Raw genomic sequence first — 24,081 nt, forward strand, 5'->3', positions numbered from 1 at the left:
TAATGCAATTAGGCCACTGAACCTAAAAAAACAACAATTGGGTCCCTAAACTAACCATTTTCATGCAATTAAGTCAATTTATAGGTTTTGCAAGTTAGTAACAGGTCACCCAAATTTTAAAATATATTTTTTAATTATTATTTAAAAATAATAATTAAAAAAAAAAACAAGTTTAACCGTCTCCGCCAGAGACGAGTTTCTTCGTCTCCGTCCATGGAGACGAAGAAAGTTTCTTCGTCTCCATGGCCGGAGACGAAGAAACTCTTCGTCCCCGGCCAGAGACGAAGAGATTCTTCGTCTCCACGGCCGGAGACGAAGAAGGTTTCGTCTCTGGCCGGAGACGAAGTAACTTTCTTCATCTCCATGGCTGGAGACGAAGAATTTTTTTTAATTTTAATTTTAATTTATTATTTTTAAATTTTAAATAATAATTTTTTAAAAAATATTTTAAAATTTTTGGGTGACTTGTTACTAACCTACAAAACCTATAAATTAGACTAATTGAATGAATTTTGTTAGTTTAGTGACCTAATTATTGTTTTTTAAGGTTTAGTGGCCTAATTGCATTATTGTGTGCAGTTCAATAGCCTATTTGACCCTTATTCCTAAATATAAACATTTTTAATTAAAAAACTCAATTATGCCTTTATTTTATTTGATTTTTATATGAAGGCCTTAATTGCCTCTTTATCCCTCTTCTCAATATCCAGCAATGTGCCTTTGATAATTTGAGGCAAAAAGATAAAAGATTTGCTGAATTGCGCAAAGGAATAATCTAATCAAAGTTTACCATATCGACGGTGAAGCGGCGACCCGCCGGAAAGTGAATGATTCACAGTGCCACCGCAAACACCCCCTTGACCCCGCAGCTTCCAAGTGTCGACTGTGAAAGACAAATGTACGCACAGTATCCCTCCTCGCCAAATTCAGCTTCCCTAAGATGCCGTCTATCGTGACTGGGATCCACCAAACAAACCCTAGCACCACTGGGATGGCGAAGCTTCAGTCTCCTTATTCTTCCGCGACGTCGGCGTTGTTCCGGAAGCGGCGCTGGCTTATGGTGGTGGCTCTCCTTGTCATGCTCTCCGTCACCACAGTCATTGCCTTTCTGATAAGGGGCGGCATCGACTCCGCCTGCGATTGCCGCAGTGAGGTGGGGTCCGGGAAGCTATTTGGTGCTAATGTGGAAGTGTCTAAGCAGATTGCGCCTGCTGGTGTACGTCAGAGCCCGCTCAGTTTCATGAAGTCGAAGCTCGTGCTTCTGGTTTCACATGAGCTCTCTCTTTCTGGTACTCCTTTTCTTTTGAGTGTCTGTGAATATTAGACTGAAATATTTCAATTTTATCATAGTAGTTAGCAATTTGAGCAGAAAGATTTAAAAATTTTCCCGATTGTTGTTGATCTAATGCATTTTCACAATTGTGATGGCTTAATCTATTGTCAGAATATATAATTTTCTTTAAGACAGTGGTCAATAGATTGTGCTTAAGGTGGATCTCATTTATTATGATTTCCTCATTTTTATACTTTTTTGTTCAATTTGCATATAGGCGGACCTCTCTTGTTGATGGAACTGGCTTTTCTGTTGAGGGGTGTTGGTGCTGAAGTCTGTTGGATCACAAATCAAAGGCCAGCTGAAACAGATAATATTGTATACAGTTTGGAACACAAAATGCTGGACCGAGGAGTTCAGGTTACAAATAGTTGATGCAAACTTATATCTTACCAATTCAATAGCCAAATTGTTATATTAATTTTATTTTCTTTGGTTTACCGTATTACGGAGTAATTCTCTTTCTGTAGCGGAAGTTTCCTGTAGAACTTTATGTAGTGAAGTGTCTATATATTGAACTCAGCAAATGAATAAACTGTACGGATTCCTACATATACAAGCTACCAGTAGGACTCAGCCACTCATTTGAATTTCAAAATGAGTAGCTGAGAGTAACCTGCTAACAACTTCGTAACACTCCCCCTCAAGTTGGAGCATAGATATCAAACATGCCCAACTTGTTACATATATATAAAACCTGACTCTTACTAAGCCCTTTTGTGAATATGTCGGCCAGTTGATCACCGCTCCGGACATGTGTAATAGATATCAGTCCTTGTTCCTCTTTCTCCTGTATAAAATGGCAGTCAACCTCAATATGCGTTGTCCGCTTGTGAAAAACCGGATTATTCGCGATGTGTATGGCAGCACAATTATCTCACCACAAATCTATTGGTAACTTCACTTCAACACCCACTTCTTTTAGAACATTATGCACCCAGACTATTTCACTAGTCATATGAGCCATAGCCCTGTATTCAGACTCTGCACTCGAGCGCGACACTACATTCTGCTTCTTACTCTTCCACGAGACCAAGTTGCCTCCTACAAACACACAATAGCCTGTCATAGACTTATACCAGGTAGTTTTTGTAGAAAATTTGTGTAGTACTGTAGTTATTTTGCTATTGGAAGCAATTCATTAGGTTTATGGTGGGTGATTAGGAAAGAAACTATTTCTATTTCAATAAGATTCTAATTATTGGATTCCTAATGGTAATGGTGGCTTAACTAATACATCCCATGTTATCCATGGTTCTGCTGAGCATTTGATCTCCTCTCTTTAGGTTTTCCCTGCGAGGGGTCAAGAAGCAAAAGATACTGCTCTAAAAGCTGACTTGGTTGTTTTAAACACTGCTGTTGCTGGAAAATGGCTGGATGCTGTTCTCAAGGATGATGTTCCTCGTGTTCTCCCCAAAGTTCTATGGTGGATCCATGAAATGCGAGGCCACTACTTCAATCTTGACTATGTAAAACATCTTCCACTTGTTGCTGGTGCAATGATTGATTCACATGTAACAGCAGAATACTGGAAGAATAGGACAGCAGAACGCCTAAGGTGTGCTTTTAATGCCTTTCTCATCCTTTTGGTTATGATCAACTGTTTTATTTGCTCTTATCATTGTAATATCTGATTTGTACTTCAGTTTGTAATGAAAGTTCAACATTAGATTCTTTTTACTTGTAAAAAAGTAAATAAAAATGAAGAGTGAACATTATATAGGAATGTAGCTATAAGAACACCAGTTGCCAATTTATCATTTTCTAGTAAGCTTTGAAGATAGCCCTTGCCATGGAAAGAAGGGGTGCAAAGGGTTTCAAGAATTTCTTTCAAGGGCAAGTGCTATCTACCGGGCTTATACAATTGTTCTTTGTTCCTTTGATACCTCCAAATTATACCTACCTTTAGTCTCCACTTATACAACTGTAGTATAAAACAACAAAGGAAAATTTTCAAACTATAATTTGGAGGCACAGTTCTATCACATAGAGGCATTCAGCTTTATTGAGTATGCCGTACCTTTCTCTAAACCTCACAGTTATATAATCAAAACTATACAAGACTTTAGAGGAAATCAAAACTAGTAAGCAGGAGAACCAAATTTGGAGTATTTGACTATATTCTCATACACATTATTTTTCATGTAAACTTAGAAGAATGGACAAAAGGTTTAAGAGTACTAAGCTAATATATGTACACGAAAAGGTTGTTGAACATTTCATGTCTTAAGCAAAGGTGAAAATGACCAGTTCTCTAACAGAGGTTTAGTACAGTTTTAGGAATTGGTGGATTATAATGTGATGTGTGTTGTTACTTCTTACCTTGTGAGTTGTGATATACTTGGGAGTTGGGAGCTTCTTTTAGCTTTCCCAATTCTTGTAACTTGATCTTAAGTTGGTACAAGAATAGATGTTCAACATGCAAAGGCAACTTCTTTCAGGGTGTCAGAGTGGGAGCCTGACCCTTCTTTAGTTTCTTAGCAGGGATCCTCTCTCCCTCATGTCTCTTTTGGTTATACCTTGTTCTATAACCAGATAACTTTAACAGATTCAAAAAAAATTTTTGTGGGAAGGTGGGGCAGATAAAACGTTTCAGGAAAGTAGTCTGTTAATAACTTATTAAGTTCACCTAAAATTCATTTTAGATAATATTAATATTTTTTTGAGCTAATATTTAAAATATTTTGGATATATTCATTTGAGTGGAACATATATATAATTTTTACTTTGAAGTCTAATATATGTGAAATTTCAATATTCGATATCTGGACAAACTTATATTAGGATATAGCATGACTAAAAATATCCAAACTAATAATCTATTGAGTTCAATCAAAATCTAAAACTTGGCTTAGAGTTCAAGTTTTAAGTGTGATAATGAGAAATTGAGAATAATGTCTAACTTTAAGTGTAAGCAAATAAGTTATGTTTATATAAGTAAATGTGAGCAGAAATGAGTAGAAATAATAAAAGATGGTGATAAGTAAAAAAAGATAAATGTGTAAGTTGATAATGGTGATAATGTGGTTGTAGTGATATATAACCGAATAGATGATAGAGATTTTGTTTTCTATTTAGAAAAAAAAGATTTTCTCTAGTCTTTATTTTGAGTATTTGCTTATTCCTTTTTTTTTTTTTTTTTTTTTTTTTTTTTAAAAATTAAACATGTAGGATTAAAATGCCCAAAACCTATGTTGTTCACCTTGGGAATAGCAAGGAGCTAATGGAAGTTGCTGAAGATAGTGTTGCAAAAAGGATTTTGCGGGAACATGTTCGTGAGTCACTTGGAGTTAGAAATGAGGATATACTATTTGCTCTGATAAACAGTAAGCCTGTTCTATTTCTCATCTCATTGTTTGGTGTTGCTACACATCCTGCACTTGTGCTTTAAAATATAAATAACATTTCCATCCGATGGCGTAGCTGACGTAGTTACTTATGTCGTCATAGATAGAAAATATTCTGCTCCATGCCTCCATGTAGTTCAATCATGAATAGACCTTCCTCTATTAATTCAATATGTTCCAGATGCTTCATGCTTTGCTTGCTTGTATATGACTTTGGAACTTTGGTGGGCCCCAGGTGTTTCTCGTGGGAAGGGTCAAGACTTATTTTTGCATTCCTTCTATGAGAGCTTGCAATTGATTCAACAAAAGAAGTTACAATTGCCAACTGTCCATGCTGTTGTTGTAGGAAGTGATTTGACTACTCAAAGCAAATTTGAGTTAGAGCTTAGGAACTTTGTGCAACTTAAGAAGATCCAAAACTATGTGCATTTTGTCAATAAGACTCTGACAGTTGCACCATATCTTGCTGCAATTGATGTACTTGTGCAAAATTCACAGGTAAGTGGTCCCTTAGTTTTGCATTTGGATGGTTTGTCAAGCTCTGATTATAATGCTCTGCAGTGTTTTCTGCATCTTTGGATTTTTTCTACTCACAGTTTATGTATGCTTAACTGCTTGCTTAGTTCCAATCTTGTTCTGGTTTGCTGCCTGGCATTTAATTTTGTGAGGAAAATAGATACTAAATTACCATATCTAAAATAGATACTAAATTGTATTCTTCTCTTCTTGAAATTCATTGTCTTTTCTTCTTTTTATTAGGTATTGAATGGTTCTCGTAGCCTACCTCTAGGTCTTAGTTTCATAGTTCAATTTGCATACCAAGATAGTTAAAATCTTATTTTCCCCCCTTCCTTTCTTTATCCAATTCTCTGTAACATGTATATTGCAACAAAATTTTGTATTATAGAATGTCTTTTTAAATGCCAAATGTAGCCTAAATTTAATTTTAAGCACAGGCTGAAGTGTTTTACTGTTTCCCATTTTCTTCGATTCCAAAGCATGCGGTGTTGATCTGTACACATTTCATATAGCTCTTGGTTATGTACATTTCTCTCCTTTTAAAGCTTGTTATTCTGCTAAGCTACAAGTACAATCTGACATCGTCCTTAACTCTTGTTTGATTCTCCCAGTTCTCTAACCATACATCATTTACTTAAAGTTGCAAAGAGAATGATTTTATGGCAGTAGAAGCTTACTTTCAGAGAAAAAGATATTCTCATTTTGGAGCAGTTCATGTTAGTGCTTTAATTTCTTTGGAGTATTTATTGCCTTCTTAAACCTAGCACTCATTCATTATTTCATTCTTCAGCTAAGACATAAAACTGGTGGAAGACTGTAGTAGATTCTTAGCCTTGCTTGTTTTTCTCACAATTTCTCCAGGGAACTGTAAAGATATGTTTCATTTAAATGGTAGAAAGAATGAAAGAACCCTGTTATTTCTGCAAGTAATTGAGACCCAACTAGGTTGAGATTAAGTGTTAGTTGAGTTGTACCAAAAAATTGCCAAGATTCTATATTGCTGTCTTTGGTATTGGTTGGATGTTTAAGTTTCAAAAACATAATTGAGAAAACTCCTTGTATATTCAGTTTCTGTGAGTATAGTTTTGGGGCAGACTTCCTTTTTTTTTTTTTAATGGTATGAAAGTCTACTTCAAGTTCTAATTTGGTTGTTTTCCTCCAACTTTTATCCATGTAGGCCCGGGGAGAATGTTTTGGTAGGATTACCATTGAAGCCATGGCATTTCAGCTTCCTGTGTTGGTAATTTCTGTGTGATTTCTCCATATCCTCGTTCCTCCTTTTTCAAACTGCTTTCATCCTGTTTGCTAAAGCTTGTGCTTATGATTTTTTTGATTCTGTAAGTGAATAATTCATATTTATACTCCAAGTTACATACAGAGGATTATTTGCTCGAACAAGTTAAAAAGTGTTGTATAATACAGAGTAATCCATAAGCTTTGCTAAATATTTAGAAAGTGGTTTATTTGATCTATAATCTTAATAAACCTCTTTCCCCATGCCCATTTATAGCTTGATGAACCTCTGATTTTTGCTCCATTGCAAATTGCGTTCCAGGGAACAGCAGCTGGTGGTACTCGAGAAATCGTTCTAAACGGAACAACTGGGTTACTGCACCCCGTGGGGAAAGGCGGGGTAATGCCTCTGGCAAGAAACATAGTGAACCTCGCCTCTCATGTCGAAAGGAGGCTTACGATGGGAAAGAAGGGTTACGGGAGGGTGAAAGAAGTATTTTTGGAGCAGCATATGGAAGAACGGATTGGTGGCGTTTTGCAGGATGTGCTGCAAAGGGCGAAGAGTGCTAAGAACAAAAGATCATAGACTGTATTGTATGTAGTAGTTCCAGGCTTTCATTTCTTTCTTGGCTGGCAATCAATATTTAATGTTTGCTTGTTTGTACAAACTGTTGCTGGCTGGGCGATTCGGGAAAACCAATTCTATACACAACAAATTTGAGTTTCAAATAGAGTTTATCATCGGAGGGTGACTCTCTGTTTTTTTATCATCCAAAAATAATAAGACTATAAATACTTTTTTTTTTTTTTTTTTTGAAAGGGACTATAAATACTTTCTAAACACGGGCGAAATAATTCTTTTCACTTTAACAAACATAATAACATTTATTTATTTATTTAAAACTTATATCCTTAAATGACGAGAAAAGGAAAAGAATTTAAACCTTGTCTTTTGATCCTTGCTTAGGCTACTCTCTCACATTTAAGACTTAAGAGTATGTCATACTTCTTCATTACTAAATTTGTAATTCAATAATTATTTTCTCTACATCCTTGCAACTCCAACACACTTTAAAAAATGTGTTCTAATTTCACATCACATTAAAAAAAATAATAAATAAAACTAGTCAATATAAATTATAAATAATCAATGAAAAAAATGAAGTGGAGAAAATTACAAAATGGGCATTTGTGTACTTTGCAAGCTTGCAAAAAATGCAAGCTTAGAGCAACCCCAATAAGGACATCCTCAATAGTGGAAATTTTGGTGTAATTTTTGAAGAGTTTTTATAGGTGTGATTAGGAAAGAGAAAATGGAAAGAAATAAAAATAAAACATAAAAACCAAAACAAAATAAGAAAAGTAAATTAAAAAAGCAAAAAGTGGAATTGTGAAGCAAAAATCAAAACCACCATCTGTCTCTTTCTTCAACTGGGGCCCACAAGCTGACAAAATCTCCATATTAACATAAGCACCACAAACCTTCTCTCACTTCATTCTCTTTCATCTATGTAAGCAACTTTTCTTAAAACAACGTGAATAATCCCCTTATTGGGGATGCCCTAAGGGGGTTGTGCACAAGTTTTGAGAGAAAAAGGTGTGAGGTGGATAAGAGAGAGGGAGAGAGTGTGTTGCAGGAGTTGAGACTCTTTGTCCCCTTGTGTGGACCCCACAAAGAAAAGTAGCAAGCAGAAAATGAAGCGTTGGCTGCACATTCGCGCCCAGTATTGCGTTTGAAGGTGTTTTTATTTGTTTCTTGTTTCTTTTGCTGACATTTTGTTTTTGTTTTTTTATTTTTTATTTTTTTTAACCTCCTCTCATTTTCTCTTTCCTAATCACACCTACAAAAACTCATCAAATATCACACCAAAACTCCCATTGTTGAGGATGCCCTTACAATCAATGTAAGAAAATAAAAATAATAAAAATATTTTTTTTTTTAATTTTTCACAAAGCATGTCATGTCATATTGCAATTCCCATCTTTTTGGGGATGAGGACAACCTTATGCTATCCTTATCCCTGTAAGTTTATCTCACTTTCAAAAGTAAGTCCTACAGATCATCAAATTTGTAATTTTCTTACTATTTTCTCTACATACCTACAAGTCCAACTTACTTTCAAAAGTGAGCTTCCAATTTCAAATCTCTATAATTACAACTCACTTTTTAACAACAATAATAAAATAATAATTTTTTTAAAAGAAAAACAATTATAAAAACTGTAAAATTGTAGATTTTGTAAATGTTTACAAGTATGCTAAATTAGCAACCTTGCAAGCTAAGGTTAAGTAAACGAATTCAAATGATGAAATTAGACATTGAAATTAAAAAAAAAAAAAAAAAAAAAAACATGCATCATCATTAACCATGTGTCTATGGAATCTTCTTCAAAGTGGCTGCATTGCATGGTTGGCCACATGCTTTAAATTGCCAATAAGACAATATTCTTTCTTAACTATACTAGCTCAATACCATTCAGACTCCAATGACCTAACAACTTTCTAAGAATTTAAGCAAATTAAAACACAGCCTAATAAAGCATAAAGTATATATGTCATTCCAATTGTATAATGACCATCCATATATAATCATCATAATAATAATAAAGTAAAACAAATAGTTAGTATTAGTATTACCATTATCATTATTATGTCACGAAAATGTCACCACACTTTTTAAAATCTAATTAGATCCGTCAAATTTTTATAAATATAAAATTGAGATTGATCCTTATTTCTCTCCTATGATACTGTTCTCACAGGATCCTTAATCTATATATACACACACCACAAGCAGTCAAAATATACTTTGTGAAAAAGCTGTATTAATTAATTTAATAGTGCATTACTATAATGGAAATATGGGAACAAGAACAGACACCACTTCATTAAATTGATGTAATGACTCGGATGTCAAAACTTAAATTTCAAAAGCTAGCTGGCAATACTTTATTTATTAATTTTGTCTTCATTTTTTTTATACTGATAATAATACCTACGGTCCATAGCTATTAAAAAAAAAAAAAATTAACAGCATATATAAATATTCAACCGACATCACAAGATGTCACCTTTCTTTTCCCGAGTAGACAAAATGTAATTTTTTTTTTCTTTGTCGGTTGTATCAATTACCACTAATCTATAATTTTATTGAGCTAGCTAATATTTAAATTTCATTATGTTGGATTTATGGTGCATGATTTTCTTGTTTAGTTCACTTGATTAATGAGATTATAAGGAAATTTTGGTTAATATAATAGGGTGGAAAGACCTCTCAAATATTTTCTATACCCCAACATTTTAATTAATACAGAGTAAATTGTATTTTTGTTATAGTATTTATTAATATATGGTTGTTTATGATGTAATACTATTCACATACAAAATAATTTTCTTTAGAAAAAAATTTACGATAAATATAATTTTTTAACTTTATCATAGAAAAATGATATATGTATTAAACTGTAATAAATATTACAATAATATAATTCATATTAATTATGTGAAGTGGCCAACTTGGCAACTCCGATCTAATCAATTCAAACCATGCCGTATGATGCAAGTAATGTACTGTAATTGTACTTTGGATGGAGAAGGGAAAGAAGGAATTTGGTCGGTTAACACTATCGTAAATAATGTCAAAGTAATTTTATTGCTAGATAGCAGAATTCGAACTCCTTACAATATGTTCCTGGGTACGGGGTGTATTTATACATATGCGATTAGCCCAATAAAAAGAAAGGAAAAGATTTACAAATTTAACTTGACTAACTTCCCTAAATCAATTTTGGACTTCTTTCCTAAAGTGCGAGATCCTGTTTCTTAAATCTGAAAAGAAATTTAGAGTGAATAGCTGAATATGGCGACGGATCTTTAGGACGCCTATTTAGATCTTTCACCCGTATCTAGTTGACGCGCTGACTACCTCTTTCGCCTGACTGATCTAATACGTCGACTAGGTATTCTTGTTAGGTATCCATCGTACACACAATCAATAAACTCAATGGCAAAATTAAGTTAAATATATTAGTGAAGAACAAATAAATTATAAGGAAGGAAGCACAATTTATGCTAATTTTTTTGTACTAAGTTGACTTGCACATGTTATGTTCCCTTTAACTTGCATATACTCCATATGGTAAGGAATATACTAGCTAAGGGTGATTTCTTAAGACGGAGTACTATATGTGTTTACTTTGATTCTGATCTTTTGTGTGTGTCTGTATTTATATATTATTGAAATAAATATTCATAACGATATATAAAATACATTTTTATTAATAATTGTAGTGTTGATGTGGAATAGTATTGTGTCCTTTAGTAATCAATGTGTTTAATTATAAGATGATAAATTCGTGGTCTTGTCTAATCATTCAATCTTTCATGTCATCATCTGCCTTTATTTTTTGTCACTCCAATAATCTTTCATTATTTGACTAAACTAAATTAATTGGAGTATAATAATTTTTTTCAATACAAACTCTATAAAAAGAATTTTCTCCATTGTATATTTCAAGAATGAGTTATTGATGAGTTAGATGCCACAGAAGGATGGGAACCAATTAAACCTAATATTATAAATAAAACATATTAATATAATATATATCTTGAATGTGATAATAATTATATTCAATTTTTTTTCTATTATTTTATCTATAAATTTTAATACCACTATATATCAAACCTATTATAGTGTAATTTCGCTAATTAAAAAAAAAAAACTTTAAAATAAGAGCAGCCTATATAATTATGAACAATTTAGATTGATTTACCTTAATATAATTCTTTGTTAGTTACTTAAAAAGTGAGATTGTCGGATTTAACGTACAAATATGATGTACAAATATCATAGATTTTTTCGCAATAATAATAATAAATAAGCTTATAAGTTGTTTTATTATACATAAAAAAAAAAAGATAAAAACAATTGACATGGTACAAATTAAACATTCTAGTTTAACACTTGCATTCGATGTAGAACATAATTTAAACCGCGATTAGTATTCAACCATAGCATTAGGAGAAGCTATGAGAGGGATGATATTCCATGGGTTGAAGAAATCATCATCATCATCATCATCCCAAGTTGAACTATTGGTGGGACTCATATTGCTTAGGATCTGGTTGAGGGAGCGGAGGCGGTGGTTGAGCTCCGCCACCTGAGCCATGAGGACCGAGTTTTGGGCCTCCACTTCCAGGCGAAGCCGAGTCACCACGTCGAGATTGGCCAGGATATGGGTGTTTTCCGCCTCGAGTTGACTCACCTGGGCCGTTAGTTCATCCAGAAGCTTCTGCTTCTTCATCCTCGACCGCCTCGCCGATTCCCGGTTCGATATCATGCGTTTGCGCTTCCTCTGATCCATCATCATCATCATCTGCGAATCTTCTTGCGATTTCACGCTTGATCCTGAACAAGTTCCGCTAGAACAAGCCATGCTACTGTTTCTTATAATCAATTTATTATATATGCTAGCTATGCTGTACTAATAATTGAATTAAGATGGAGAAAATATGAAATAAAAAGGCTAGGGTTTAATTTGGTGATGATTAGGGGAGCTGATCGAGGTTGTTCATGAGAAGACGTAGAACCAGTGGAGGAAGGCGACGGAGAAGGATTGGACCAGGTGGGTGCGGCGGCGGAGGGTGGAGGAGATGGTCAATCCTGAGAGGAGTACTTCGCTGATCACCGGAGACATCATCGGCGGTCCGGCCGGAACATCAATATCGATTTCCTAACAGATACTAGTGTTGAAAGATCGGAGAGGGAGAGAGAGAGAGAGAGAGAGAGAGAGAGAGATTAATTAGGGATTGAAGATTTGAGAAGTTGGGAGAGAGATGGTGGGAAGAAAGTATATCGGAGAGGATTCTGATGGTATTGGAGATGGAATTTTATAGACTTCATAACACTAAGCATATGGAAACTCATTAATTTATATATGAAAATAGGAGTTTTTGTTTTTTGTTTTTGTTTTTTTTTTGTTTCTTGTTTTCCCCTTCCAAATTAGAGATTTAGTTTAATTTCAAATTTTATTTTACTAAAATAGGGTATAATAAATTTAAATTAATTTTTTAATAACATTTAAGTTAGTCGGTCGTTCGCCTAGCTGGCCGACTCGATACAGCAACTCGATTGACTTGGCCGAGTTATTATTATTTTATTTATTTTTTTTCTGTAATTCTAGAGACATGTGTAATATTTGTGTGTGTGTACCCGGCTAATATATGCATGTTAGCGTGGAAGAATAATTTGAGTTTAAATTTTGTTTTACTAATATAATATTGTATGCATGCTAATAAATCTATGTTCCAATGTTTCACCATTCGTATTATATTGTATGCTAATAGAAAACAATTCACACACACAAAATCTTTAAATTATTATTATTATTATTATTATTATTATTATTATTATTATTATTATTATTATTATTATTATTTGTATTCCGTCTAGACGCTAGGCGGACCTCTGGCGCCCAACATATTTTGTAACCTTCATATATAGCACGGCAAAGTGTGTGATCAAGTGGTGATAACAACTCAAATGTCAAAAAGTACCCTAATTTGAAAATGAAATTTAAAACTATCCTATTTACTCAAGAAAAGAGTAATGCTACCTTAATTTTTTGGATCATGCTATAGGGATTTTCACCATCAAATAATTGAATCGTAAATGATTCATAAATAAATTATCTATATTTTTTAATGTGGGGTGAAGTCAATCAATTTATATAACTATATATAAATGAATAAAAAGATCAGAGGTTTATTATTAGCTAGGTGAGATAATAAATAAAATTTTACTGGAAAGATTTAATATTAAATAAAAAGAGTGTCTACACGGTTAATTGGACGTTTAGTGATCGAATTGTTGATGTAATCATTAACTCTTTGTCTAGGTTCACACAAAAAGGTGCTAATTGATAGTATAAAAATTCACTAGTGAAGAACATAGGAAGAATAATGAAAAAAGATTATTATATTATTTAAAGTGAAATTTTGCTATAAAATCATTAATTACATTCAATTGTTATACTGTGGATCATGGTCTGAAAACGGTGTCATTTTTTTAAGTAAAGAAATGACCGTCATTAAATTTTAATAAATCCTATATTTTATGTGTGTTTATAACAAAATGAAAAGAAACTGAATAACATATCTCACATATTGAGTGTATATTGTCAAATGAAACTGTACTTATATCAAAATGATACTTTAGTTGTGTTGTAATGAAACTACAATGTATATATAAAATGAAACTGAATAACTTCACATATTAGAGTGTATTTTGTCCAATGAAATCGTAGTTGAATTATAATTATAATTTAGTGGTATTGTAATAATACTACAATGAGTATAAAATGAAATTCAATAACATGTCTCATTTTATATATAATGTCGAATGAAACTGTACTTGAAATCAAATGAAACTTTTATTGTGCTAAAATAAAACTACAATATATATAAAATGAAACCGAATATATGTTATACAAGCTAGCACAACTAATTACATAGAACGAGTACCGTTTTTCATTAAAAGAAACGACACCGTTTTGGACTATTGTCCACGCTAAAATTTGCCAATTACATTAATCTTGGTCGATACTTGTAGGCTTGAGGTTGCAATGTCATTGGGTCCAACTACAGTGTTTGGGCTGGGCCATAATAATTTATTTTGGTTAGCCTAGGTTCACTATCCCATCAATTTCCTTTACAGATCAAATAATCCACTTTTTGGACCAATTATGAAATTACAGATAGGTACCCGAGTTGGACTTCCATTTGGAAGGTTGTGAGTTCGAGCCTCAGTGAAGACGTTATTGGTTCTTTGTGTTTCAGTAGGTTGATAAAGTAACATTTAAAAAAAAAAAAACTTATAGTACTTTTCTTTCTCAGTTACTCATATATACATATTTGCCCCTCAATTATTTTTAAAGTGACAATTTTCTCCCTTTAATATTAAATGACCATTTCTGCCCTTAAAGTAATTATTTCATTTATTTTTTTCTTTTCTAACAAATTATTACTTATATATAGGGATGATCACGGTTCGATTTGAACCAAATCGGGCACTATAGTAATCGAACTGAAATAGTAGGGACGGTTCTTGTTACGACTTAGAACTGAAAAAAATGAAAAATAATTGTTGAATTTAGACTATTTTAAAATAGGAAATAGAATTTACAAAAATAAATAAATAAACTTTGACTTATTTACATAAATATCACTATTTTTTTTTTTTAAGTCAGATCTACATCCGACCATTTTTTTTTTCTTGAGATGGACAATCAATATTTATTCTCATTTTTCACATTAGCTCCTATTTTTCAACTATAGAATATGTATAATACCATGTATAGTCAAGTAACAAATATGAATTGATCAAAGCACAATAATAGACAAGTATATATACTTATATATTAACTACGGAGTATTATTTTATCATATATATGATAACATGCATTCTCCAAATTAAATAAGCTGTGACAAGATAGAATTGAAAGAATAAAATAATTAAGCACAAATAATATTGATACCAAATGTAAGGGTCTTTATAATGCATTAAGCATATATATGAGGCATCATAACAAAAATCAATATATATGATTTAAAAGAATAAAATCAATTAGAAGCATAAATTAAAGATCAATGGATAGCTATTATTAATTTAAGAGAATATATCAATTAGAAGGAAAATTTGACAAATTTCAAAGATATCAATTTTCAACAATAAGCCAAGCTAGCTAGCAAATCACAAGTTCACATACATGTGGAAAAGTAAAAGGTATTGATACATATTGAAAGAGATAGAAATAAATTGAGATTCATGAAAATCATATATCAACTCAAATTCATAATTATTTGAAGAATATTATATTAAATTATTTTTTATATTTAATTTATGTGATTTTTTATAAACTCACAGTAAAGTCGATCATTAGTCAATTTACAACAATTAATAAAATAAAGAGTTTTTTTTTATTTAAAATTATCACATCAAAAGTGAACAATAATTTTAGCTGGAGAACACAGGAATTTTGTAACGAAAATAATATAAATAAAGCATATGTTGATATGATATGAAAATAAATTTCCAGGTCTCTTTCATAAAAAGCTCCCCTTATGTCACATAATATGACATGAAGAATCATATCACATAATATGACATGAAGAATCATATCAAAACATGTATGACAAAAACTTGAGTGAGACTGTCTAAAACTGGTCGGATTAAGATAAAAATATACGGAGTAATATTTATACTGGAAAATGTAATACTAATCAATAATAAAGTACTCTGTATTTGTTACTTATAAAGGAAAATACATATAATATTTCTGAAGAAAAATGTAATATTTTTTTTTTGAAAACCAATAACAAAATTGTATTAGATCATCAATAAACGGTGCAAGGACGGAGGTGGTACATCACACCACTCCAAGCAAGTAGAGTCAGCTCCCACATCGTTATTAATCAATGCATGGGCAGCCTAATTATCGCACCTATGGATAAATAGAACTTTGTTGTCCGGAATAGAGTTGATTAACTGAGTACAAAAACTAAACCAACATAAGGACGAACTAAACTAGGGTGCTCAAGAGTCAAGACTAGAACAAAAAACCAAACAATCATACTCAACCCGAACATTCACAAAGCCCCAGTTCCTCAACCATGAGAGAGACTATGGCCTCCCGTACAGCCATGATCTCGGGTAGAAGTGGAATATATTTTTACATTTTAATTTAAAATTATTGTATTTTTCATTAAAAGTATTATACTTCTCCTTATAAGTAACAAACACTTTATTCTAAATTAGTATTATATTTTCCAATATAAGTATTACATTTTTATCTTAACTCAATCCGTCTCATAGATTAAGATCCGTAAAAGTGTCTCAATATCCTTGTCATATCTTTTTGTTTATGTGCTAAATAATGCAAGAAGCGAAAAGTGGCAGGCACCTGCAATGAGCACCGTAATCTTTTGTGAATCATCTTCATGGCCCTATTCCCACAGTACACAACATGAAACAACAGGTGGTTGCCTTTGTTTTCCTCATAGTACTTCATCATCACAACCTAAGACCTTGCTGTCTAATCACTCTAGTCTCACTACTCATTCTTTATTTACTTTCAAAAAAAAAAAAAAAACCTTCAAATATATATATATATGGAAAGAAATTCAGTATTATTCCTTTTACTACTTTTAGTCACTAACGCTTTTTTTTTTTTTTAAGTGAAATCATTTTGACACTATCAAATACGGAAAAAAGAGAAAAAAAGTAATTTCTTATAAAATTGTCTCTATTTGCGTTTTCAGCATTATTGTGGTATATATAAAAGGCAGTGATATTGCAGTGTTTAATAAATCTTGGAACGAGTGACTGAGTGGGTAGAACATAATTTTCGTACTCTTTTAATTTTCAATAAAACATGTCCTACACATGAGTGGAAAATTGTTATAGAGTATCAAACTTATACTGCTAAACTTTAACATCATTCGTTACAAAAGAATTGAATTGGGATTGTATACATATGCCTTTAATTAGCTAGCCCTATATATATATAATTGACTGATGATGACTAGTTTAATATAATTTTGAGCATTTACAAAGACAAAGATGCAGGCTTTGAGAATCTTGTCCTTTACTAACTCAGAATCTTCCAACATCATAGCCAAGACCCAAGGGCATCATCATTATATATTCTATATATATAACTACTAAGCTACTTAGCTACCTGTCTACTTTGTTTATCTCTATTTATATATTCAAGAACAAAGTCATCATATATATTCTAGCTAGCATCAGATTAATGATTCAATGATTAATTGGAGTTGAACTAGGAAAGCTTAGGATGGTGTTTGGGTCAATGGTAAGCCATTACTACTATGATGTTTTCTTGGGGTTATTGGTGGGCATTGGAATAGCAGTTTATCTGTTGAGGGGACAAACAGTAAGGTCCAAAAGCTGCATTATTCCTGGCAAGCTGGGAATCCCTTTCTTGGGGGAAACTTTCTCTCTTCTTTCAGCCACAAACAGCACCAAAGGGTGCTATGATTTCGTTAGAACACGACGCCTTTGGTAAGCTCTTCGATTCGATCCACTACTCTCTTCAAACAGCTGCAAACTTTATGCTCATTTCTCATTTGTTCATGTTACGTTGCTAGCTGCAACAGAGTCTAAACAGATCGATTCGATGATTTAATCTATTTGCCAAATCTATCAAGATTTGTTGTTGAGCATATAGCCATTAATGTGCAATCCAACTATCAGCTTAGACTTTTAGTTGAGATGGAGCACATGGTTGTCAGCAGATAGAGCTGAAATGATTTGCTTCTAATAATGTGCTTTAACATACTAGCTACTTGTGGTGCCCTCAGGCATGGGAGATGGTTCAAAACCAGGATATTTGGGAAGATACATGTGTTCGTGCCAAGCGTTGATGGGGCGAAAACCATCTTTGCCAACGATTTCGCTCTCTTCAACAAAGGCTACGTAAAATCAATGGCAGATGCAGTGGGGAAGAAGAGCTTGCTGTGTGTTCCCCATGAGAGTCACAAGAGAATTCGACGCCTTCTCTCCGATCCTTTCTCCATGAATTCCTTATCCATTTTTGTTCAAAAATTTGACAGAATGCTTTGTCAAAGACTTGAGGAACAGCACAGAATTGGAAAGAGCTTCACTGTGCTTGACTTCAACATGAAGGTAATATTATATTATTCAAGGAGATCAGATAAAGTAACAGAAATATACATATGATTGGCATTATATTGGTGGATTGAAATGCAGATTACATTTGATGCAATGTGCAATATGCTTATGAGCATAACAGATGGTTCATTGCTACGTCGAATTGAAAGAGACTGCAGCACTGTTTCTGATGCCATGCTTTCATTTCCTGTAATGATTCCAGGCACCAGATACTATAAGGGCATCAAGGTATGTATGCATAATAATTAACCACCCAAAAGTTATAGCAAAGACGACGCAATTTTATTTTCTTATACTGCCACGTTCTCAAGCAACACATGGACCGTAGTTCGCTTATGCTCTAATAAAAATTGCAGGCACGCGGGAGGCTCATGGAAACATTTAAGACAATTATAGACAGCAGGCGAAGACGAATGGGAAGGGGAAACGAATCTGATGAAGATCGAGATTTCCTACAAGAAATGCTGGAGAGAGATTCATTTCCAGAGAGCGAAAAGCTCGAGGATGAAGAGATCATGGACAACTTGCTGACATTGATCATTGCAGGCCAGACAACCACTGCTGCTGCCATGATGTGGAGTGTTAAGTTGTTGGATGAAAACACAGAGATTCAAAACAGGCTAAGGGTGAGACCATTGCTTATTTAATTTAATTTGTAGTATCTGCAGATATGAAACCCTGGCCTCACTCACATTTCTCAGGAAGAGCAACTTTCAATACTCAGAAACAAACCAAAAGGAGCCCTAATAACACTTGAAGATCTAAACACCATGACATATGCCTCAAAGGTTAGTTGGAGATCGATTTGAACCCATCACCTTTCAGATTGGACTAGTTTTGATGCCAAATTGAAACAATGTTACATCTCAACTAAAGGCAAAGCTGATAGTTGGATTGCACATTTATGTTTATATACAATAAACTAGCTAGTAGTTTAATTTGCTCGCTCTAATCTAGGTTGTGAAGGAGACGTTGAGAATGTCGAATGTGCTGCTATGGTTCCCTCGAGTCGCACTTGATAACTGCAAAATTGAAGGCAAGCTAAGTTTGTTTACCTACTTTAATTTTAATTTAATCATAAACTAGGCTACTATACATAATACAAGTTTACCTACTATATACAAGTGCAGGGTTTGACATAAAGAAAGGATGGCATGTGAACATAGATGCAACATGTATACATTATGATCCGGCTATATACAAGGACCCTACACACTTCAATCCATCAAGATTTGATGTACACACAATTCGCTTTCTCTTATTGTTCAACACGACCCCTAACGAAAACGTACTATTATAAAAGAGAATTGAATATATATTAACTGGTTTATATAAATATATATATCCAGGAAATGCAAAGGCCATATAGCTACATTCCTTTTGGATCAGGACCTAGAACATGCTTGGGAATAAACATGGCAAAAGTTACAATGCTGGTGTATTTGCATCGCCTCACGAGCCGATACAAGTGAGTAATCATAATTTCAACCACACACTACCTGTTACCTATGTTGTCTTTCTCATATAGATACTGGTTCAAATATGGACAGGCTTTCTGTACTGTTGGTGCAGATTGCACCATTAGGTATGCATAAATGCACTACACAATATTCGAAAATGCACCGAAATGAAATGCACAAATGCACCACCCCTAATGGTGCATTTTCGAACATTTTGTATTGCATTTCTGCATACCAAATGATGCATGACCGCACGAAAAATACTATTTGCATGGGAACTTGACCCTTCCAATATATATGTATGTTTCCCCATTATTGACATTAATTAATTATTTGAAAACCTTAATCTTATTTATTTAGGTGGTCAGTTGATGATCCAGATCCTAGCCTGGAAAGAAAAGCACATATTCCAAGATTAAGAAGTGGGTGCCCAATCACTTTAACAGCCTTCAATCAAGGGGACTATACTTAAAACCATTAGTACTGAAACTACAATGTATGTTAAGCTAATACACAATGTATGTTATGGTACAACTATAGCTCTGATCTTTCAAATCTCATCATCACTCATTAGTATTTAGTACTCAGCTAGCTCTTCCAAAGACGTGTTGCCCATGAACCTGGGCAAATTACATCGTGCACCCCGATGCCCACTTCACAATGTAGAAGCTGCTTCATTTTTAATATATTAGAGGGTCATTTTTGGAAGAATTATTATATTTTGATACGAATTTATTTTTAATACATTGCGAGAATATGTGGTATACAAAATGAACATTTATTAGTGTTTCATCTCGCTACATGAAACATTTATTAGTGTTTTATCTCGCTACATGAACCCTAATCCATAATATATAAGAGCAACCATATTAATGTGTTTGTCCGTCCAAAAAATTTAAGATGATTTTTTATTGATGTGGAAAATAATTTTTGGGATGATTTTTCCTCCTGCAAAAAAGAAGAAGAAGGAGGACAGCAACGCGCTTGGCGCGCACTGCTCGCCCCAGCGGGCGCGTGTTTCCATGCACCCGTTTGGAGCACTTCAGAGAGAAAGGTCTTTTAATTGTTTTTTTTTTTTTTTAGTTTATTAGATTTTTTTTTTTGTTTTTTTTTTCTTTTAGTTTTTCTATTTTATTTTTCTCCTTATTCTCTCTCCTAAGTGAGACATAAAACCCACAAAAAGTCTTGAACTGATGTGGATGCTCTAAGAAATGATAAACTGGCCTTCCTAGACCACGAAGCCTATTGCCTTAGTCCACAACACCTTGGCCCAACAACCTACATAGGCTGGACAAATTATACCGTGGGCTAGGGTCTACCTCGCATTATAGGCCCTGATCCAAAATAACATTCAAATTATATGTTTGCATATAATATATTATGTATTTACCGTTAAACAGATTATGTGCATATAAATAAATTGAAGACACATAATATATGTTGCACGATGCACATAATATATGCACCCAATCTAATATTCCAGTTACACAATGTACAAAATTTATTCTGGAATAGATTGTGTGCATTGTGTAGTAGATTGTATACATTTATGTCAATTTTCACGTTTATATATACCTAAATGGTGGTTCTCATTTCATCATTAATCAATTAAGATATATCAAAACAATTCCAATTTTTCTATAGTTTCATGAAAAACGATCACAATTGTTCATTCATGCATGCATCATCCATAACCCAACATGAAAAATCTCATTAGATCAGTTGTTTATTTAAAAGTAGGCCATGTTTGTTGGAATTGGCACAACTGCACAAGCTCACAACCAATTCTAGTTAACAGTGTTATACATATAAAAATAAATATAGAGTGATTAAGGTTGCTTGTCGTGTTGTGTTAGGTAAGTGAGTCCAAATGCACACAATAATGGACAAACAATTCATCAATTTTGCTGAATAAATAATGGCATAATGCAACATGTTGCCTCCTCTTGCAAATCCATCCATCCATAATATTATTGATTTATTGCTATTAGTAGCTTAGACTATAATTGTATTAAATAACTCTATTGAATGATAAAAATAGTGTAATGTGAAAATTCTTACAATAATGTCGTAATTCACCATGAAAAAAAAAAAAATGCAAAGTCAAAGTCACATTTTGTGGCTCTCAGTTGTGAGGTTGAGTTAGATCTCATAATGAATTTATAATATTGGTCTTATATATTGAGACGGATTTAATGGACTCATTGCTTAATATTTGAGAGAGTGAACATAGATCTCTGATTTTCTATTCTAATTCGGGTAGTAAAAATGTTTTTTTTTTTTTAACTACTGACTCTATTATATTGTAGTATCTATTTATCTATACTTTCTCAAAGAGAATGGATTATATTTCTAGAGAACTCATGAGTATCTTAAAGTTCAGTTGGGCTACAATATTATATGTAGTTTATCGCACAACTTACACAACATTTAAGCTGTGAAGCATGTGCCACTTTTGGAGCGACGCGATTATTGTGAACCTGTATCACTGCATGGATAGCGGCGAATTTACTTCTATGACCGAATTATTTCACAGCACAATATTTTTTATTTTAAAATTATTAGACTTATTTTCTCAACGATGGGTATTATACCATGCGATGTCAATAATATGCTATGGTAGAAATTTTTATTTGATGCTCATCAGTAGATGAATATACAACATCAGTAGATAGCAGCCCAACTGCCCAAAGTCCAATGAATCTAGCTATTTGGCATATAACTTTAGGCATTTTTAGTTAAAGAGTACGGCAATGAGTTTGTCTCACTATATATATGATTATGATTGGGTGAGAATAGGTTTTTGGCCTATGAAAAATGAGAATTAATCTCATCTATTGATAATAAAATAGTTGATAGATAAAATTTTCATTTAAATAAAAAAATGCAAAATTTTTATTTTATTATATCAAAGAAAAATAAATATAATTTTGGAGAAAAATAATACCGTCTTGTTCAAGCTTGACCTTTATTGTAAGTGTGTTAGACACCTATCCAAGACCAATTCATTGTGCTTCAATAGGTTGAGAAAGTAGCTATGAACAGATACTACATTGTAACAAAGTCAGTAATACAAATTTAAATGATAATATTGTATCAAACTCTCTCTATCTCTATCTATCTATGATGATGTTTCCGCCATTAGTCTGGAAAAAGATTGTGAATTGGTATGTTGCATTGGGTACTAGAACATGATAAATTTAAAACTCAAATACCAATCCACAACCTTTTTCTAGATTTATCATATATATAAAAAAAAAATTAAACATCATATATATTTATCATAGAATCATATAAATATCTTGTGAAACTTGAAAGAGAGATGTAAGTGTCGTAGTGGTGATAAACAAGTGTTGCAATAGAAAGAAAAAAACCTAAACAAATTTTAGATTTAATTGAGAGTAAAATATAAAATAGTAAATTTAAGCTATTCCTGAAAGCTCATGAATAGCCTAATACCAGTTGCCCTGGAACAATATTCCCGAGAACAAAAAACATTATCAAACAACAGAATATGCATGTTTCTGACAATAATGTCATTCCATTTCATAAATATTCCGCGAACCAAATGTGCTATAAGAGTGCATGCACTCAAGTTCATTGCTTTGTAACATATCAATGAAACAAATTAAATTTGAGTGTATTCTTTTTAAATTTTGAATACATTGTTAATTATCATCGGATGAATTTTCAAGACTCATGTTTTTTTTAATACAAATTCAAAATTTGTAATAAGTATGAAAATGTGTGTATTTTTCCACTATTTGTCAACTATTGATTAATTTAAATAAACGAATTAAATTATTTCACATGTTTTACAAGAAGTGTGGTCTCACATATATTGCATATCTTCAATTCCCTCCAAATCCTATAGAAAATACAGACAAAAGAGAAAGGAAGATAATAAAGTAATAGGGCTAATTAATTAAAAGAACATTATTGCAAGAAAGGGGAATGAAGTAAATGCCTAAGGATCCCATGAGACCCTGACTAAGCCTAAAAGTTGTATTATAATTGTTGGTGGAATTAGTAATGATGATGTCTCCCAAATATTAGAGAAAAAGTTTAATAAATAATTTAGGAAGATAAACTTGAGAACAACCTAGCTAATTAATTAACTCTCATCCCCGACCAATCTTTAATGTAATTTTTGGAGGTAGTAATCGGTGATAAGAAAGTGGAGGAAAGTTCTTGTCCCTAACAATGTTTTAAACTTTAAAAAGAAAAAGTTAAAAGTGACTTTTTTTGTTCTCACAGCAACATTATCGACAGGTAATCAAACTAAAGTAGGCCTAGGTGTGGAATAAAATACTTAGTAATACGGATTCAGAAGAAATTAAGTTTTGAATTTCAACAATTACAGTGTAAGATTATGTTTAAAGTGAACAAATTCTTTATGTGTATTTGCATTTAGTTATATCTGTTGAACCATTGAATCACCATAATTTATATCGTTCCAAATACTCTGTTGGATCATGA

General features: G+C 32.8%; 3 protein-coding genes across 4 annotated transcripts; 2 read left to right on the plus strand and 1 right to left on the minus strand.

Moving 5' to 3' along the window:
- The first annotated feature begins 703 nt into the window (after positions 1 to 703).
- Positions 704 to 7,184, plus strand: LOC109172747. 2 transcript variants are annotated; one of them, XR_002052785.1, is made up of 8 exons: positions 704 to 1,289; positions 1,551 to 1,693; positions 2,620 to 2,891; positions 4,505 to 4,659; positions 4,916 to 5,178; positions 5,811 to 5,915; positions 6,377 to 6,439; positions 6,755 to 6,770. XR_002052785.1 is itself a non-coding variant. In XM_019321993.1 (7 exons), the coding sequence occupies exons 1-7, from the start codon at positions 941 to 943 to the stop codon at positions 7,016 to 7,018; spliced, it is 1,509 nt and encodes a 502-aa protein (XP_019177538.1). In that variant the 5' UTR covers positions 707 to 940; the 3' UTR covers positions 7,019 to 7,184. The 2 variants fall into 2 exon arrangements, 1 of the variants encoding a protein (XP_019177538.1); XM_019321993.1 differs by lacking the exon at positions 5,811 to 5,915 and having other exon boundaries at positions 707 to 1,289; positions 6,755 to 7,184.
- A 4,117-nt stretch (positions 7,185 to 11,301) lies between these two features.
- LOC109172452 (bZIP transcription factor 11-like) lies at positions 11,302 to 12,178 on the minus strand. The gene has a single exon (XM_019321607.1). The coding sequence runs from the start codon at positions 11,865 to 11,867 to the stop codon at positions 11,430 to 11,432; it is 438 nt and encodes a 145-aa protein (XP_019177152.1). The 5' UTR covers positions 11,868 to 12,178; the 3' UTR covers positions 11,302 to 11,429.
- Positions 12,179 to 17,192: 5,014 nt separating this feature from the next.
- LOC109172509 (cytochrome P450 716B1-like) lies at positions 17,193 to 20,319 on the plus strand. The gene is made up of 9 exons (XM_019321662.1): positions 17,193 to 17,512; positions 17,812 to 18,136; positions 18,221 to 18,370; positions 18,499 to 18,768; positions 18,844 to 18,930; positions 19,100 to 19,178; positions 19,273 to 19,379; positions 19,492 to 19,610; positions 19,963 to 20,319. The coding sequence occupies exons 1-9, from the start codon at positions 17,286 to 17,288 to the stop codon at positions 20,072 to 20,074; spliced, it is 1,476 nt and encodes a 491-aa protein (XP_019177207.1). The 5' UTR covers positions 17,193 to 17,285; the 3' UTR covers positions 20,075 to 20,319.
- The last annotated feature ends 3,762 nt before the right edge of the window (positions 20,320 to 24,081 follow it).

This window comes from Ipomoea nil, unplaced genomic scaffold (genome assembly GCF_001879475.1).
Source record: "Ipomoea nil cultivar Tokyo-kokei standard unplaced genomic scaffold, Asagao_1.1 scaffold0418, whole genome shotgun sequence".
NCBI lineage: Eukaryota > Viridiplantae > Streptophyta > Magnoliopsida > Solanales > Convolvulaceae > Ipomoea > Ipomoea nil.

What these genes read in the sequence shown, in the direction of transcription:
- LOC109172452 (XM_019321607.1), bottom strand. Translation starts at nt 11,867, where the DNA reads ATGGCTTGTTCTAGCGGAACTTGTTCAGGATCAAGCGTGAAATCGCAA.
- LOC109172747 (XM_019321993.1), top strand. Translation starts at nt 941, where the DNA reads ATGCCGTCTATCGTGACTGGGATCCACCAAACAAACCCTAGCACCACT. An exon ending in TGCTGGACCGAGGAGTTCAG is followed by an intron (nt 1,694 to 2,619) that starts GTTACAAATAGT and finishes TCCTCTCTTTAG; the next exon opens with GTTTTCCCTGCGAGGGGTCA. An exon ending in ACTATTTGCTCTGATAAACA is followed by an intron (nt 4,660 to 4,915) that starts GTAAGCCTGTTC and finishes GGTGGGCCCCAG; the next exon opens with GTGTTTCTCGTGGGAAGGGT.
- LOC109172509 (XM_019321662.1), top strand. Translation starts at nt 17,286, where the DNA reads ATGGTGTTTGGGTCAATGGTAAGCCATTACTACTATGATGTTTTCTTG. An exon ending in AGATTCAAAACAGGCTAAGG is followed by an intron (nt 18,769 to 18,843) that starts GTGAGACCATTG and finishes CACATTTCTCAG; the next exon opens with GAAGAGCAACTTTCAATACT. An exon ending in TCAATCCATCAAGATTTGAT is followed by an intron (nt 19,380 to 19,491) that starts GTACACACAATT and finishes ATATATATCCAG; the next exon opens with GAAATGCAAAGGCCATATAG.